The sequence below is a fragment of the Schistocerca americana genome, chromosome 8 (assembly GCF_021461395.2).
Source record: "Schistocerca americana isolate TAMUIC-IGC-003095 chromosome 8, iqSchAmer2.1, whole genome shotgun sequence".
Classification (NCBI taxonomy): domain Eukaryota; kingdom Metazoa; phylum Arthropoda; class Insecta; order Orthoptera; family Acrididae; genus Schistocerca; species Schistocerca americana.
This window is the reverse complement of record NC_060126.1, coordinates 55,376,418-55,392,412: the sequence shown is the minus strand read 5'-3', so window position 1 is coordinate 55,392,412 and position 15,995 is coordinate 55,376,418. Positions and strand designations below refer to the sequence as shown.

The 15,995-nt window shown below is 41.6% G+C and overlaps 1 protein-coding gene across 1 annotated transcript in view; it reads left to right on the top strand.

Moving 5' to 3' along the window:
* LOC124545523 (putative fatty acyl-CoA reductase CG5065) overlaps positions 1 to 8,532 on the top strand; it is a 100,822-nt gene extending 92,290 nt beyond the window's left edge. Inside the window, exon 7 of the mRNA XM_047124471.1 lies at positions 7,537 to 8,532. Within this exon, the coding sequence (XP_046980427.1) occupies positions 7,537 to 7,690 (154 nt within the window). The 3' untranslated portion in view covers positions 7,691 to 8,532. The remainder of the gene's footprint in view (positions 1 to 7,536) is intronic.
* The last annotated feature ends 7,463 nt before the right edge of the window (positions 8,533 to 15,995 follow it).

Here is a 15,995-nt window from a genome sequence, read left to right as displayed (position 1 = left end):
TGAACTGAGTGCTTTGTGTTGGTTTCTAAAGGATGTTGCTGTCTGTGCGCTCTGTGGAAAAGGTGGCACTGAAATTGGAAAAGATCCTGACGGCAGCAAATGTGCGGCCAGTATGCTTAAGATGTTTTGTGATTTATGTAGAGTAACTAAAACTGGTTATTCTCCAGGACTGTGCAAAGGAAGAGCTTATAACTCAAATATTAGACTAGCTTATGGAAGGAGAAGGTTAAAACAGCAGCTCAAGCATTTTGTGCTATCGTAGATTGACCACCACCTCCAAGACATGAGAAACACCGTTACCACTTGAAGGCCATAGTCTAGTAAGTACCACTTCTATGAAGTAACCATCGGAAGACACTTGGTGTGCAATTGGAAGTATCTATTTAATATTGATACTCTTATTTAAAATATTTGCACACCAAAATCAAGACCACGTCTTTGCGTAAGAGGAAAATAATGCAGTACCTCTCCTTGGCGTAGCTATTACTGAACTCCAGTCTGTTACCGACGAGGTGTCTGAAATGATTTAGACAATATTATTTCTTTGACCTAGAAAATTTGTTTTCGCATCGTTCCCACATATTTGGACAACAGGAGCCCCCATCGCGTTAAGTGGAAGGTGGAGATTAGCTGCCGTATTGTGGGAAAATCTAATATCAGTGAAATAATAATTTCCTCAAATAAAGCAATGGCCGTGACGCGGGTTCGTGCTACTCATCCATCCTACACCTATCACTACGGTCCACAAACTGCCGATAATAATACATGGTGACATGAAGAGAAAAATTACTAGAATGATGCTCACTCTCATACCTTGAAATTATAATTATATTCTCCAATAATACAGGGTGTACATAAAGTCCGGGAACACTTTCAATTATTTATTGCACAAGAACCAAATATTGTACGGATATCATACATATGTTATTTTGAAGTGGAACCCTGAAAAAAAAATTTTTTTTCATGTATACCACCACAGTGTACTTTGATAATTTGCCGATAGTCAGCGCTAGTCGCAAACATGGCAAGTTTATGTGTGGAGCGAGCTTTCGGTGTGTTGGAGTTCGACAAAAACAAGTGTGCTACAGCTGTTCAACGGATGTTTAGAACCAAGTACAGTAAAAAGCCACCAACAAGGAAGGCCATTTACCACTGGCACAACAAATTTGTTACGACGGGTAGCTTGTGCCCGGCAAAGAGAAGCGGACGTCCCAGTATGAGTGAAGTGAATGTGGAGCGCGCACGAGAGACTTAAACATGTTGCAGCAACGGCTGATGCCTCAAATGCAATCGGATTCTCCGTTCATATTTCAGCAGGAAGGGGCTCCACCCCATTTTCATCGTGAAGTTCCTGGGTACCTGAACACGCAGTTGTTTCATCGATGGATCGGCAGTGCTACAGAGGGGGACCTGTTTCATGGAATGGCCTCCCCGATCGCCAGATCTCACTCCGCGTGACTTTTTTCTGTGGGGATACATTAAAGATCTGGTGTAAGGACCTCTAGCACGTGATGTAGCAGATCTCTGGGAGAGAATACGGGAAGCGACTACCACAGTCGACGATGCCATGCTGGAACGCTTATAGGAAGAAATCGATTACCTTATTGACGTCTGCCGGGTCACTCATGGTTCGCATATCGAATGTTTGTAAAAAAAAAAAACTTTCAGAGTTTCTCTTGAAAATGCAATATGTACGACATCTGCACAATGTTTAGTTCTTGTGCAATAAATAATTGAAAGTGTTCCCAGACTTTAGGACACCCTGTATTTCTACGCTTTCCCTGTCCCTTGACGTCAGTTGCTACTGAAATCTGGTCCACATAGGTTTTACATTTACTGGCGACTACAACAATGCTAGTTGCTGGATAAAAATTACTCCCAACCGTTCTCCCCCATGTCCCGAACAAGAGCTTTTTACCCTTTGTTCTTTTCGTATTATGATAAGTTTGCCGAATAATGCCGTCGCAACGCAAAGAGCTCCTGTCTCTTCAGCTGTTTACATACATTATCGTTGGAGCACAGGTCTTGCTTGACGTAACGTTATTAAACCTATTTATAGTATTCGAAATATATGATACAAAAAGAAACAGCGCAGAAAGGGACCGAAGGTGGCACTAACACAAGTGCGAATTTTGAGGGGACGGGGCAGAACCGGGATCACGTCACTGACACAGCAACATCCATAGAAAAGAGAACGCTGATGGGCATCCAAAGTTTGACAAAATATTGCCATGGTTGCAAATGAAGCAACCAGGATCATGTTTGTCTTCTGAATTTTTATGGCTACAATGTTGGAATGGAACCTGAGGTAGTTCTCAGAAGCTTTCTAAGGTCAAAAGAGAATTGGGGTGTAAGTTATGTGAAGTTCCCTGGATATGGAGACTCGAAAGGATTTGTAAATGTGTTGTAAAGTATACCGTATGAGAATACTGTAAAAATTGAAAAGCAAAAAATGCTGGAAACACGTTTGCGAAAACTAATAAAGTACATGAAAGGAAAAGTTCAGTGCTGGCTAATCCGTGGGTGGTCGCAGACGTCTCACTATGGAATAGGCCGACAAGCCGCGACTCTATTATGACTTGCCATGGAGTGGAACAAAACGGGGCGTAGAATATCGTCGAGGCACCACTGTGCTCTGGGCCTGCCGCAGTTAACAACCAAGGGGACCTTGCTGGGAAGTGAAGTGGCATTCCAGACCACCACTCGTGGTAGTTGGACTGTATGACGGTCAACAGTCAGTTTGGTATGCCACCGTTCTCCATAGTGTCTGCAGACGCGTCTTCACTGATGGTCGGGGCTGAGTTCCAAGTGGCACTGCCGGCCGCGGTGGTCTCGCGGTTCTAGGCGCGCAGTCCGGAACCGTGCGACCGCTACGGTCGCAGGTTCGAATCCTGCCTCGGGCATGGACGTGTGTGACGTCCTTAGGTTAGTTAGGTTTAAGTGGTTCTAAGTTCTAGGGGACTAATGACCACAGCAGTTGAGTCCCATAGTGCTCAGAGCCATTTGAACCAAGTGGCACTCATCACTGAAGACACCACTCCAGACGAGCTTATTGGAGTACAGAGATCAATGTAGTCGGCACGACGAGCGCTGTCAGCTCGGCTCCCTTTCTGTGATGCTTGTGATTACTGCAGCACCAGTTGCACATCGGATCGATGACAACGGTAAACCAGGTGCTCTGAGTGCTCTTCTAACGACTGCTCGCTACTCAAGTTCCGTCGTCTCTCTAGGTCGTCCGCTTCCTTCTCGACTCTGTGTTCGGCCGTGGTTCACTCATTCCTGCCAACACCGTCCAACAGATGCATCGCTCCTATTCAAATGTCAAGCGATTCGCTGATTACTCTAACCAGTTTCTTTGAGCCCAACTACAGTCGTCTCTCAAATACTGACATCTGCGTATATCATTCACGCGCTTGTTATATGGGGCATAGTTACTGTCCAAATGAGTACACGGAATGCAATTCGTAAGGACGTTATACAATTCGCGGTAACATTGCGCCGTAGCGTCACACATTCATCCATCGCCCGCCGAAGTTTACAGTTTTGTATTTTCCGTCGATACTTGTATGAATAGCTGTGTGTGACCAATTTGCATAGCTCCTTCGTGATGCATCTTTTTTTTGTCGTAGAGTATATTAGAAGCAGTAGAGGTGCATCATAAATTAGATCCATAAAGGAAGGGAGGTGACTGTCTTCACATAATAGCAATTAATAAACGTATGTCCATCACCCCAAGCTTGGTACTGAATGAGCAGACACAGTTTCCTTACTCGCCGCTTCTAACTAAATACGACGTATAATTCCATCCGGGCCATGTGGTAAACTATCTCTCTTACTCAACATGCCTCATTTTCCTTTGTTTCAGTTAGTATAAGATCTCTTGTTATGTTAACCGTTAACTCACAAGGCGTGGTCTCTCAGACCGCACGAAATGGTGGAATGCTTCTATACTCCCCCTACTCTCCTTAAATTGCCAAGCCTACGATGTTTCGTTGTCGGTTGCGTTATCGCCTTCTGTGTTTATTGTTTAGATGTGTTACTGACAGGTGTTGGACTCTCCAAGACGGCGCCTCGTGAACTGCGTACCTGTTTTTTTTTTCAGTACAGTACCGTATCGCTTAAAATGTGTAGGTACGAAAGCGTTATTTTTAATGACTTTCCCGAGTTTGATGAAACTGTTAGTCTATGAAGGAATCTGTCAAGAGATAAACGAGAAAGACGACGATTTTACATTATGCAGTGATCACAGCACTGCTATCGAACAACAGTATCATTCAGAGAAAGAACGTCAGGAAAGTTGTAATGGTGATCTGTCTGTCTCTTCAATGAAATACTTAAAGTGCGTGTTAAAATCGAATTTGTTCAAGAGAAGTGCTAATAAAAACGTTGATCCCAGCAATGAATATCAATTTGACATACTTTCTTTTTGTACCTATCGGGTGGAATTTTTATGCGCAAATTTAATCCCTGGAACTCAGTTTGATTTGGAAATTTATCTGCTACAAAGATTGTATAATTTTTCAGAATGTAAATTTCAGTTCTCTCACGTCTATTCATGTGTACTATTTAAAAGAACCACACAGAATTTTGTACTTCTGTGTGATAAATAGTAAAATGCTGTAGGCTTTCTTGAGTGTAATAAAATAAACTAGAAGCATTTAAACAACACTTGAATAATTGTAAAAATAAGTGTCATATAGCATAAATTAAAAATTTCAAATGATTTTTGCCTTAAATCTCGGTTTAAACAGAGGGGTCCCAGAGACCCCACCTAGTAGTACTCTTTACAGAAAAGTCACCTCGCGAGTTAAGGGTTAAAAAAAATTACTTTGTATAATCACAGCCGCTTCACTTACATGCTTAATCGCACTAGTTTATATTATCTGTTCGTACTTTAGGACACGTTTGGAACACGTTACCTGTGTTAATTTTGCAATGTAGTTTCTGCAATGAACAAGTTTTGTAATTGGAAATAGGTCATTAGTTAAATAGGTCATTAGTTAAATAGTCTTACATAGCGTTTACAATGAGATAATCCTTCATGTTTTGTTCCTAAATCTAACGTTAACAAGTCCCATCTCTGGAAATGGGGATACACTGCAGTTTAAAATCTTTGATCTGACTAAATTTCACTGTCCGCATACTTATCTTTGTACCTCACGATAGCGTAACATCCGAAAACCTGTTTGTGAAAGAAATACACCAGTGTTTTGTGTATTTTCATTCGCAAAGAACAAACATATCCCTGAACTGAATTTCCTGAGAAGGAAATTTTCTGACTTTTTTTTATTTTACACAGAAAAAGTCTAGAGTCTGAAATGTTTTGAGATGTTGCAGCATACTGTTTTAAGGAATGTAGACAACAGAGACTAACGCACTATCAACAGGAAGAAAAATACGTACCGATTGATTACCAAAAAGTTACCTAAATTTTGATTATCAGATATAAACATTTATAGAATAAAAACTTCTCAGTGAAATGATATATACTATTGGCCATTAAAATTGCTACACCAAGAAGGAATGCAGATTATAAACAGGTATTCATTGGACAAATATATTATACTAGAACTGCCATGTGATTACATTTTCACGCAATTTGAGTACATAGATCCTGAGGAATCAGTACCCAGAACAACCACCTCTGGCTGTAATAACGGCCTTGATACGCCTGGGCATTGAGTCAAACAGAGCTTGGATGGCGTGTACAGCTGCCCATGCACCTTCAACACGATACCACAGTTCATCAAGAGTATTGGCGTATTGTGACGAGCCAGTTGCTCGGCCGTCATTGACCAGACGTTTTCAATTGGTGAGAGATCTTTAGCATGTGCTGGCCAGGGCAGCAGTCGAACATTTTCTTTATCCAGAAAGGCCCGTACAAGACCTGCAAACTGCAGTCGTGCATTATCTTGCTGAAATGTAGGGCTTCTCAGGGATCGAATGAAAGGTACAGCCGCGGATCGTAACAGATCTGAAATGTAACGTCCACTGTTCAAAATGCCGTCAATGCGAACAAGAGGTGATCGAGACGTGTAACCAGTATGGCGACGACGAATACACGAAAAAAATGGTTCAAATGGCTCTGAGCACTATGGGACTTAACTACTGTGGTCATCAGTCCCCTAGAACTTAGAACTACTTAAACCTAACTAACCTAAGGACATCACGCACATCCATGCCCGAGGCAGGATTCGAACCTGCGACCGTAGCAGTCGCGCGGTTCCGGACTGCGCGCCTAGAACCGCTAGACCACCGCGGCCAGCACGAATACACGCTTTTAATGTGCGTTCACCGCGATGTCGCCAAACACGGATGCGACCATCACGATGCTATAAACAGAACCTGGATTCATCCAAAAAAATGACGTTTCGCCATTTGTGCACCCAACTTCGTCGTTGAGTACACCATCGCAGGCGCTCCTGTCTGTGATGCAGCGTCAAGGGTAACTGCAGCCATGGTCTCGAAGCTGATAGTCCATGCTGCTGCAAACGTCGTCGAACTGTTCGTGCAAATGGTTGTTGTCTTGCAAACGTCCCCATCTGTTGACTCACGGATCGAGACGTGGCTGCACGATCCGTTACAGCCATGCAGATAAGATGCCTATCATCTCCACTGCTAGTGATACGTGGCCGCTGGGATCCAGCACGGCGTTCCGTATTAACCTCCTGAACCCACCGATTCCATATTCTGCTAACAGTTATTGGATCTCGACCAACGCGAGCAGCAATGTCGCGATACGATAAACCGCAATCTCGATAGGCTACAATCCGACCTTTATCAAAGTCGGAAACGTGATGGTACGCATTTCTCCTCCTTACACGAGGCATCACAACAGCGTTTCACCAGGCAACGCCTGTCAACTGCTGTTTGTATATGAGAAGTCAGTTGGAAACTTTCCTCATGCCAGCACGTTGTAGGCGTCGCCACTGGCGCCACCCTTGTGTGAATGCTCTAAAAAGCTAATCATTTGCATATCACAGCATCTTCTTCCTGTCGGTTAAATTTCGCGTCTGTAGCACGTCGTCTTCGTGGTGTAGCAAGTTTAATGGCCAGTAGTGCACCTGTACTCTAGGCTTTACACTTGTTCATGTTGTTAATATGTAGTTAAGGCTTCAAGCATAGAAGTAAAATAGTGCGTAGATTCCAAGTACGGACCAGCAAATAAAGAATCTAAATTACGGATCTTCAGAAAAAACGTAGTAAAGCCAGTATGATAATTAATGTCGTTAATCGCATACTAATGAGTTCGTCAAGAAAAATGCTATTTTTCTATAATTTTCAGTCTACTAAGAGTTGAAATTTTTTGTTACAGTCGCGTAAACTTAGTATAGTTGTCAGCATTTTTTTAGGCGCTCGCAGTACCGTTTTAGATGGACTTATACCTGCTGCCATAAAAGCTTATTGCCCTCTCAGAAGCACAGTGTTCGGCAATAGGGCACGCAGTCGTTCGGAAGATGGTATAATTTTTGCAACGCCTGTACGATTCTGACGGAGTCGACACGCGACTGGAAACATCTGCTCGGCTTGTTCCAGGATGTACTGGCTGCACTGCGCGGCTCAGGCCGTGTTCTACGCCTGTGTCCTCTGGTTGCTATACTCGTGGTCCGGGCCGCTGCTGCGGGCGGCTGCCGTCGTCTCCGGGGGTCCTGGCTTCAGATCCCTGTCAACAGGCGCCACGTCATTGTAAGGGCACGCCCGCGTCCATCCCGCTGTCACCGCGGAAGACCGCCAGTGTCGGTGAAGGGTCCACGCCGCTAGTCATGAGAACACCAGCAATCGAGAAGAAGTCTCAGCTACATGTGCATTACACACATCTTCATACTCCTTTCCATCAATTTTTTGTTTATACAGTTATACCACTTACTTCTAATAATCCATACCCATAAATCAAAATTATCAAATACCTAGAGATTCCCAGAACATACTTGTTCTGAGGATATTTAACAGCTGACAAAAGCCCATTCTCGTCAGATGCAGTATGTATAAATTAGAATGTGGAACTATTAGAGTGGAGAGAAATTTTGTTCATTTATAATATCACAGAACATTAGCTCGGTTACCATTTTAATTTATTTTATTTACCTTGCACACGACGCAGTCTGGCAAAGTAATTTCCCACTCTCAACTGTGGTTTTTTTATATGGTCACACCTAAGAGGATGATTTTATGAGTTTCTACAGCTTTCTGGTATATCCACCTTTATGTAAACACTTGTAAATCACTCAGTGGTGTTTCCTTTTATATGGCCACTATAAACTATTAAAGTGCATTGTGCTACAGACTATCACTTTCTCATCGAAGGCATCTTTTAATAAGTAGAACAGAAGAAAAAATTATCTGCTCATATTACACTTACATGAAAAATTTGTTTCTACACATTAGTATTCAATTTTATTTTACATAAAAACACTGTCGAAACTTCTGAATAAATTTACTGATCCACATCAGGTTTTTTCTTACTTTCTTTCAATGCAAAAAGGTCTTCAGTTCTGACAGAAAATGTACTTACACTGTTTGTTTAATCTGTTGTGTATCTCACCATTTTGTTGTACTTAGAGACATGTGTTCTGCTTTACATATGTGTGTGGTAATTGGTGATATTGTGAAAGCACTTACGTATTCTGATTACATCAAAACATCCGTAATCCGTGATGGGGAGACCCTTGGGGTTGCGGAACATCACAGAAAAATAAAACTACGTAATACCTATGCACAAAACAGCTGAGATTGTAATATCCTAAGTGCTGTTCATTTCTAAAGTTATTTAATAATTATATAGAATATTATCTCTATAATACAACATTCGCTGGCGGGCTTAAAATTAAGAAATTGTAACACATCCATTATTTTTGTAATTTAAGTAAAGTCAAACTGATTTATTCAGTAGAATGAAACAGTAGATTGTGAAAAAAATCTAGATTTCGTGTTATTAGCCCACGTATTGCAATAGTGGAAAAGATGTTTTTGTGCTAAAGGGACTAACGTCAACAGCAAAGAATTTACAACCATTAAAGACATTTAGTGTTAATACTAAATACAGAACCAATAAATTCATTATCATGAGGCAAAATACCCTGTGCATCCATTTGTAGACGAACACAATTTAACAAAACTTTAACAGGTAACCAGTCAGGTTTAACGGCATCAAGAAGTGTAGAGTAAATAAACTCTGCTCATACTGTAGTTTTCAGGATTGTTCTTGTAGTCTTTCTTGATGCCCACTATTTCAAGCTGTCCATTGTGCACAGAGTGCAGTATGTCTACGTCTGCTACGTAACTGTACCTGGCTTCCAGACAATGCTGCACAAAGGTGGAGTAAATTTCCTTCAGCTTCCATCTTCTGTGGTGACCCAATGTTCTGAAGAAAATTAAATATTCAGCGACCTACATTGCCACAGAGACAATAGGCAAAATTTTGTTTAATCACCAAGACAAACTCTCCCCAATGAACGAAAGGGTGTCTGCAAGGACGACAGGGGTAGGGAGTGAGGGCAGGAGGGTCACAAAGGGGCACGAGGGGAACTTTTTCCACTAGCCCCTCCCCTGACCGGCTGGAATCCAACAGAGTGTGGCTCTTAATACATACCAAAATCACCTAGAACAGCGCATAGCACTCTTTAAGATCACATAAGAAACTGGAAGATTTTGAGAAACTGACGCTGCTTGAAATACTGGGTACAACAATTTCCAATGATGAGGGACCTTATAGTACTGACATCATCATCGTTTTGGATCTGGGGTTCGCCACATCAAGTCGCACGAAACATTCTTGCAGCGATATGAGGAAAACATATACACATACACACATTTTACATGCCTCGAAAATTAATCTTCTCAATATTTCAAAGATAAAATTTCAACGCACATAGGTATCCTGGTATCGGCGGATAAATACGATATCACAATGCCTGTGATGTTAATGAGTAAGATGTCATGTTCCTTCGGAAGTTCCTGCATGTCCGAACTAACACAGCGTCGTACTTCCAGACAACACACACACTGCAGCACCGTATTTAGTAGCTCACATTGGTCAGAGGACTTTCAGTTGAAATGTCTCCTCTTTATGGGAATATACATAATGAATTTATGAGTTCCTCCTGTAGACACATGGCTGACGACATATGGAAGTCTGGGTGTGGTTGTGGAACGTGATCCAATAGCCTGATGGTAAGGCGACCGCTAGCAATAAGCGGGAAATCTCGGTTCGAATCCCAGTCGGGCACCAATTTTCACTGTCGTCATGCTATTATACATGTGCTGGTTGTCCAACTTCGCAAGTGAGAATACATTTCGTGTACTTGGTGGCGGCTCTAATCGCCGCAGTGCCTGTTCCTTCGGAGCAAAGACAGTTATCCTCCTGGAAGATGCCACCGCTGTTGGAGAAGAAATCAAACATGAAAGGAAGCATGTGGTCAGCAATAACGTTGATATGGTCCACAGCTATCATGTTGCCTTCGATTACTGCTACAGATCTTGTGCAAGTCAAGGTAAATGTCGCCCATAACATAATTCTGTTCCCTTTGGCCTCTTACAGTGGCGTCATGTATGTTTCGAGCAGCCAGTTACCTGAATTGTGGCGTATTTGGACAGATCCATCGACTTGATGTGACGAGAAACTTCATTTCCATTGACCCATGTGCGCTGAAAGCTCTTTTCCCCAGAACATTTGTGCCTCCTGCATCGGTGTTGCACTTCGTCGTCAGATCCACCGCAGATCACCGCCTATGCCAATTCGCCAAGGGAGCCAACTTCCAACCTTCACATACTGTGATGAGTCGTGGATGTGCGTCGCCTTGTCACCTACTTGCGGGACAGCGACCTTGAACTACATTCTGTAGATCCTCTCCACCATGGATGCCTGAATGGTGACAAGGGGTGGGGGGGGGGTGAGGGAGGGCAAGAGGGGTAACAAGGTGGCACGAGGGGAACATTTTTCCACTAGCCCCTCCCCTGTCCGGCTGGAACAAAGTTCGTGAAAATTATTTTCGGCGCAGCTGTGTTTTTGCGCTGACCTTAAATCAAAGAAGACGCAGACCTTTACAAGGCAGTGCTGAAACACATCAGTTTCTCATACTCACTTTTATCGGGCCACAGAAAAGAACTGCTCCAATTCATCTGCCTATTTTAATTAAAAATGGCAATATAAGAATAAATTGCGGTAGTTCAAAAGAAAAATGCCTTTTTCATGTTGCACATCTTCTATTTAACTTTCGCTGCCAGACGCGTTTCGCCTCAGTTACAAGTTACCTTCAGAGAGTGTCATACATATTCAGTTTTCCCCATTTTTCGTGTTTTCTTCTTATTTTCCTCTTCCCAAAACCTCTTCATTCTTTGACTGTGTTCGTGTTTGCTTTGCTCTGTCCATATTTTCTCTGGTCTCTTCCTTTCTTTTACTTCAAATTTCGTGTTCACAATTTTGTTTCTGAATTTGTCTCCTTCGTCTATCATTTCCTTATTGATTCCTGCTTGTTCTAGGTCTTCTTCTATTTCATGAAACCAGTTGGTTTTTTTTTTTTTTTTTTTTTTTTTTTTTTTATTTTCTTTTGATTGAGCTGTTCACTACATCAAAAATCCTCTTTGTGAGTCTGGTGTTGTTCATTCTGTGTATGTTCCCAAAGAATGTTAATCGAATTTTTCTGATTATGTCTGTGAGTCTGTCTGTATGTTCGTATAGTTCTTTCGTTGGCCTCTTCATCAATATACCATCTCTAAGTACTGCTCCAAAATTATTTCGAAGGATTTTACTTTCTATCTTTTCTGTCTCTGTGATGCCTGATGCCCCGATTGTGGTCGTTTCTGATACATAGAGGGCTTCTGACAGTATAACTCTTATTGCAACCTGAGTTTCGCCTGTCTTCAGATGTTTCTTTTATTGTAGTGCCTCCATGTAAGTTTATACGCTTTCTGAAGTTTCTCTGTTTGTTCTGTCTTGTTTGATCCTCCTATTTGTATGTATTCACCAAGATACTTGAATTTTTTCTCTCAGTTAACCAATTCGTATTTTGTGTGCATGACTTGTGTATTGTTGTTCTTTCTTTGCATATATTGTGTTTTCTCGTTTGTTATCTGTAATCCCGTTTTAGGATTTATTATTATTATTATTATTGTCCGCTCCCGGTAGCTGAGTGGCCAGCTCGTCAGAATGTCGATCCTAAGGCACGGGTTCGATTCCCGGCTGGGTCGGAGATTTTCTCCGTTCACAGGGTGTTCTGTTGTCCTAATCATCAACATTTCATCCCCATCGACGCGCAAGTCGCCGAAGTGGCGTCAAATCGAAAGACTTGCACCCGGCGAACCGTCTACCTGGCGGGAGGCCCTAGGCACATGACATTTACATTTACATTATTATTATTGTTATTACTTCTTTCTCATTTTTCATTTATGTACTTGAGAGAGATATGGTATTTGTGGTCGCCTACTGGGATTACTGTCTACTATATGATCACACAGTGTAAACAGTGGGTTGTTAGCCGTATTAACCTGGTCATTTAGGAGTAACTTCTTTTTAAGCTTTGTTTTGTACATGTGCTAAATTTCTTGCCAACGGCCTCGCCGCAATGGTAACACAGGTTCCCGTCAGATCACCGAAGTAAAGCGCTGTCGGGCTGGGCTAGTTCTTGGATGGGTGACCATCCTGTCTGTTGGCGAGCAGGGTGCACTCACCCCTTGTTAAGCAAACTGAGAAGTAGCGGCTCCGGTCTTGTAAACTGGAATACGGCCTAGAGAGTGGTTTGCTGACCACATGCCCTTCCATATCCGCATCCAGTGACGCCTGTGGGCTGAGGATGACAGGGCGGCCGGTCAGCAACGTTGGAAATTCATGGCCTATTCGGGCGGAGTTTAGTTTATTAAATTTTTTGTTAGTTATTGTAACTTGTTTCATGTGTTTTTCTTTTGTAGCAGGTTTATGATTATTTTCTCATAAATGTACTGCAGAAGTTGAGTAACTTGCCTCACATCTCCATGCACTGATGTGTCCTTTGTACAGGTATTTAATGGAAATATGAAACAATTCACTCAACATTTGCAGAACACGTAGGAGAAAATAATAACGTATCTACTACAAGAAAGAAATACATGTAAATAGGTAGAGTAAATAATGCAGATACCTTCTAACCTTACAGAAAAATTATCACATATACAAAACAAAGGCTTAAAAGAAGTTACTACCAAGTCACCAAGTGATTTTATATATTTATTCATTCTGGATATCGTTGAGGTGTCTTGTCTTATCTGCCTCACCCTGTATAATAGGAATGGCAGTTTATTTCCATAATTCAGCACAATCACATGCTTAGAGACATATAAACAACAAATAATTACTCCTAATAATGGTTAAAAGGAAATCGTCTCCCATCCGACGCAAGTTTACTCTACACTTCTTTACATACAAACGCACAACATTTTTAGGCTACACCTACTGTATATCAGAAAATGTGATGTTTGATTTTCAGGTACAATGAATTTCCTTAAACAAAACCATTTTTTGTAAATTGCTCACGCCGTCAGTTAGCACCACCGAAGAATTCCCACATTAAGACAGCCTATGAAGAAGTGAAGTGCCCACTTTACAGAGACAGCGCGTCGTAAAATTTTGTTGGTGAAAGAATAGCGAAAAACATAATTTGTCGCCTTCAGAAACCTCGCAATAACCCCAGAACCCTTTCCATGTATTCATAATGACAGTTAAAACTAGATTTACGCATCAGATATTACTTGTATAAATGCAGTAACTGAAACCTGGCTGGTAGGTACTCAGAGAGCGCACAGGATAAGGTGATGATTGTGGATGGGCCGTAACAGTTACTGTGAGTTGCACAATCAAACAGTTTTATTTTTCTGATAACCACTTATTCATACATTGCTTTAAAAGATCATAATTAGACAATACGGCTGAAGGCCTAGTTAAAGAAAACTTGAGATGATTTCTGGGCTCAAGGCCCAAAACCACACCAAAAACAAGAATGGCTAAAGGCCTGGCTTAGAAATCAAAAGCAATTAAAAATAGAAGGTAAAAAAATTAAAAAAATGCAGTTGAAAACAATTAGTGGATCAAGGCCTACCTACACGTCTGAAGGACAACTATAATTAAAAAGCAGTAATAAACAATTTTTTAACCAAGAAATTTCTTTTAAACTTACAACAGAACAGCTGAAACCCTAATTAAAGAAATATTAACTTATTGCACGGCTGAAGGCTTGAACAACAAGACAGACAAAGTTTCCTTTAAAAAATACAGCTGAAGGCGTTATTAAAAGGCGTTCACGTAAATCCTCGGCTGAAGGCCACATATAACACATCGAACAACTAACGGCTTAGGGTCTGGATTACCAACAATTTCAGATAGAACAAATTTTAAGGAAAAAATATATATATATATATATATATATATATATATATATATATATATATATATATTAATAAAATCAATTTTCAAAATTTTAATTTAGCATGGCTGAAGGCCATTATGTAAAATTTAAAAAGAACTGATTTAATATACGGCCGAAGGCCTCGCTCAATACTTCAAACTAAAATGAAAATCACAATGTAAAACGAACAGAACAAGTGGTGCTCAGAAGTGTTCCAAGGGTCCGCCTGAGAAGGTAGTCAAACGTAAGGTGAGGTGAGACAGGCAGCCAAGAGTGGAAGTTAAATAACTGGATGGCAACGCAAACTAGGGACGGCCCAAGGACCGACGAACAATTTAACCAATTTCCTTCCGACCGACCAACGACACAACGATGGAAAATATCGACCAAGGACGAGGATACGAACAGCACTACAACTGGTACTTCTGCTACCCAGAAATTATGTGTTTCCGGGTATATCTTGACGAAGGACGACGATACTCGAAAACAGGAAAATGTCTAATGAATGTACAATTATAATTCCAACCATTTGCTGTGGTTAGTTATTTGACGAAGAGCATCGAAAAAGTTCAAACTAGGGTAGCTCGTGTTGTATTATCGCGAAATAAGGGAGAGAGTGCCACGGATGTAATTCACGAATTTGGGTGGAAGTCATTCAAACAAAAGCGTTTTTCGCTGCAGCAGGATCTTCTCATGAAATTTCAATTACCACCTTACTCCTCAGAGTGTGAAGGTAATTTGTTAGTGTCCACCAACATGGAGAGAAATGATCAACATAATAAAATAAAACGGAGCTCGTACGAAAAGATTTAAGTATTCGTTTTTCTAGCCCGCTGCTCGGGAGTGGAACGGTAGAGAAGTAGGTTAAAGGTGGTTCGATGAAATGCAAAGTAATATGTAGATGTAAATACTTGCAGCCCGCGGGGCAAAAAACAGCAAAATTGGTTTTGTGTTTTTCCCAGGAAACGCCGACGAACAAATGGTGGTTTTATAAGCCGCCTAATGCTCACCCTAGGCCACATCCAATGTAAAAGTACCAAGAGATTTTCTCAATTTGCCTGAGTAGGAGGAAGAGAAGAAATTTTGAGTCTGCACTGTAAGACAGGTGCAGTATGCCCGTTCTTCAGGTAAGTATAGGATCGATCACCAGGCCAAGGGCTATCCAAACGATTTGAGCCCTTTCCTCGGTGATCAATGGAACCAGAGATATGACCCTCAGAAATATTTCGTTTTCATGCGCAGCTTTTTGGAATATACTGGTACCCTGCTGTCTTTCTCCGCATAGTAAAATATGTTCGCATAACAAACTTTTTTGGTGCGTAAGGCAGAATGAGGATTGAGGTAGCTGTTTCCCCACTTTTCTGTCAAAGTCTTTCAAACAGGTGCGGCCGGCCTATGTGGTCGAGCGGTTCTAGGCGCTTCAGTCTGGGACCGCCCGACCACTACGGTCACAGGTTCGAATCCTGCCTCGGGCATGGATGTGTGTAATGTCCTTAGGTTAGTTAGGTTCAAGTAGTTCTAAGTTCTAGGGGACTGATGGCCTCAGAAGTCAAGTCCCATAGTGCTCAGAGCCATTTGAACCATATAAATGGTCTTGTGGTGAGCAACAATCTGCAGTTGTTA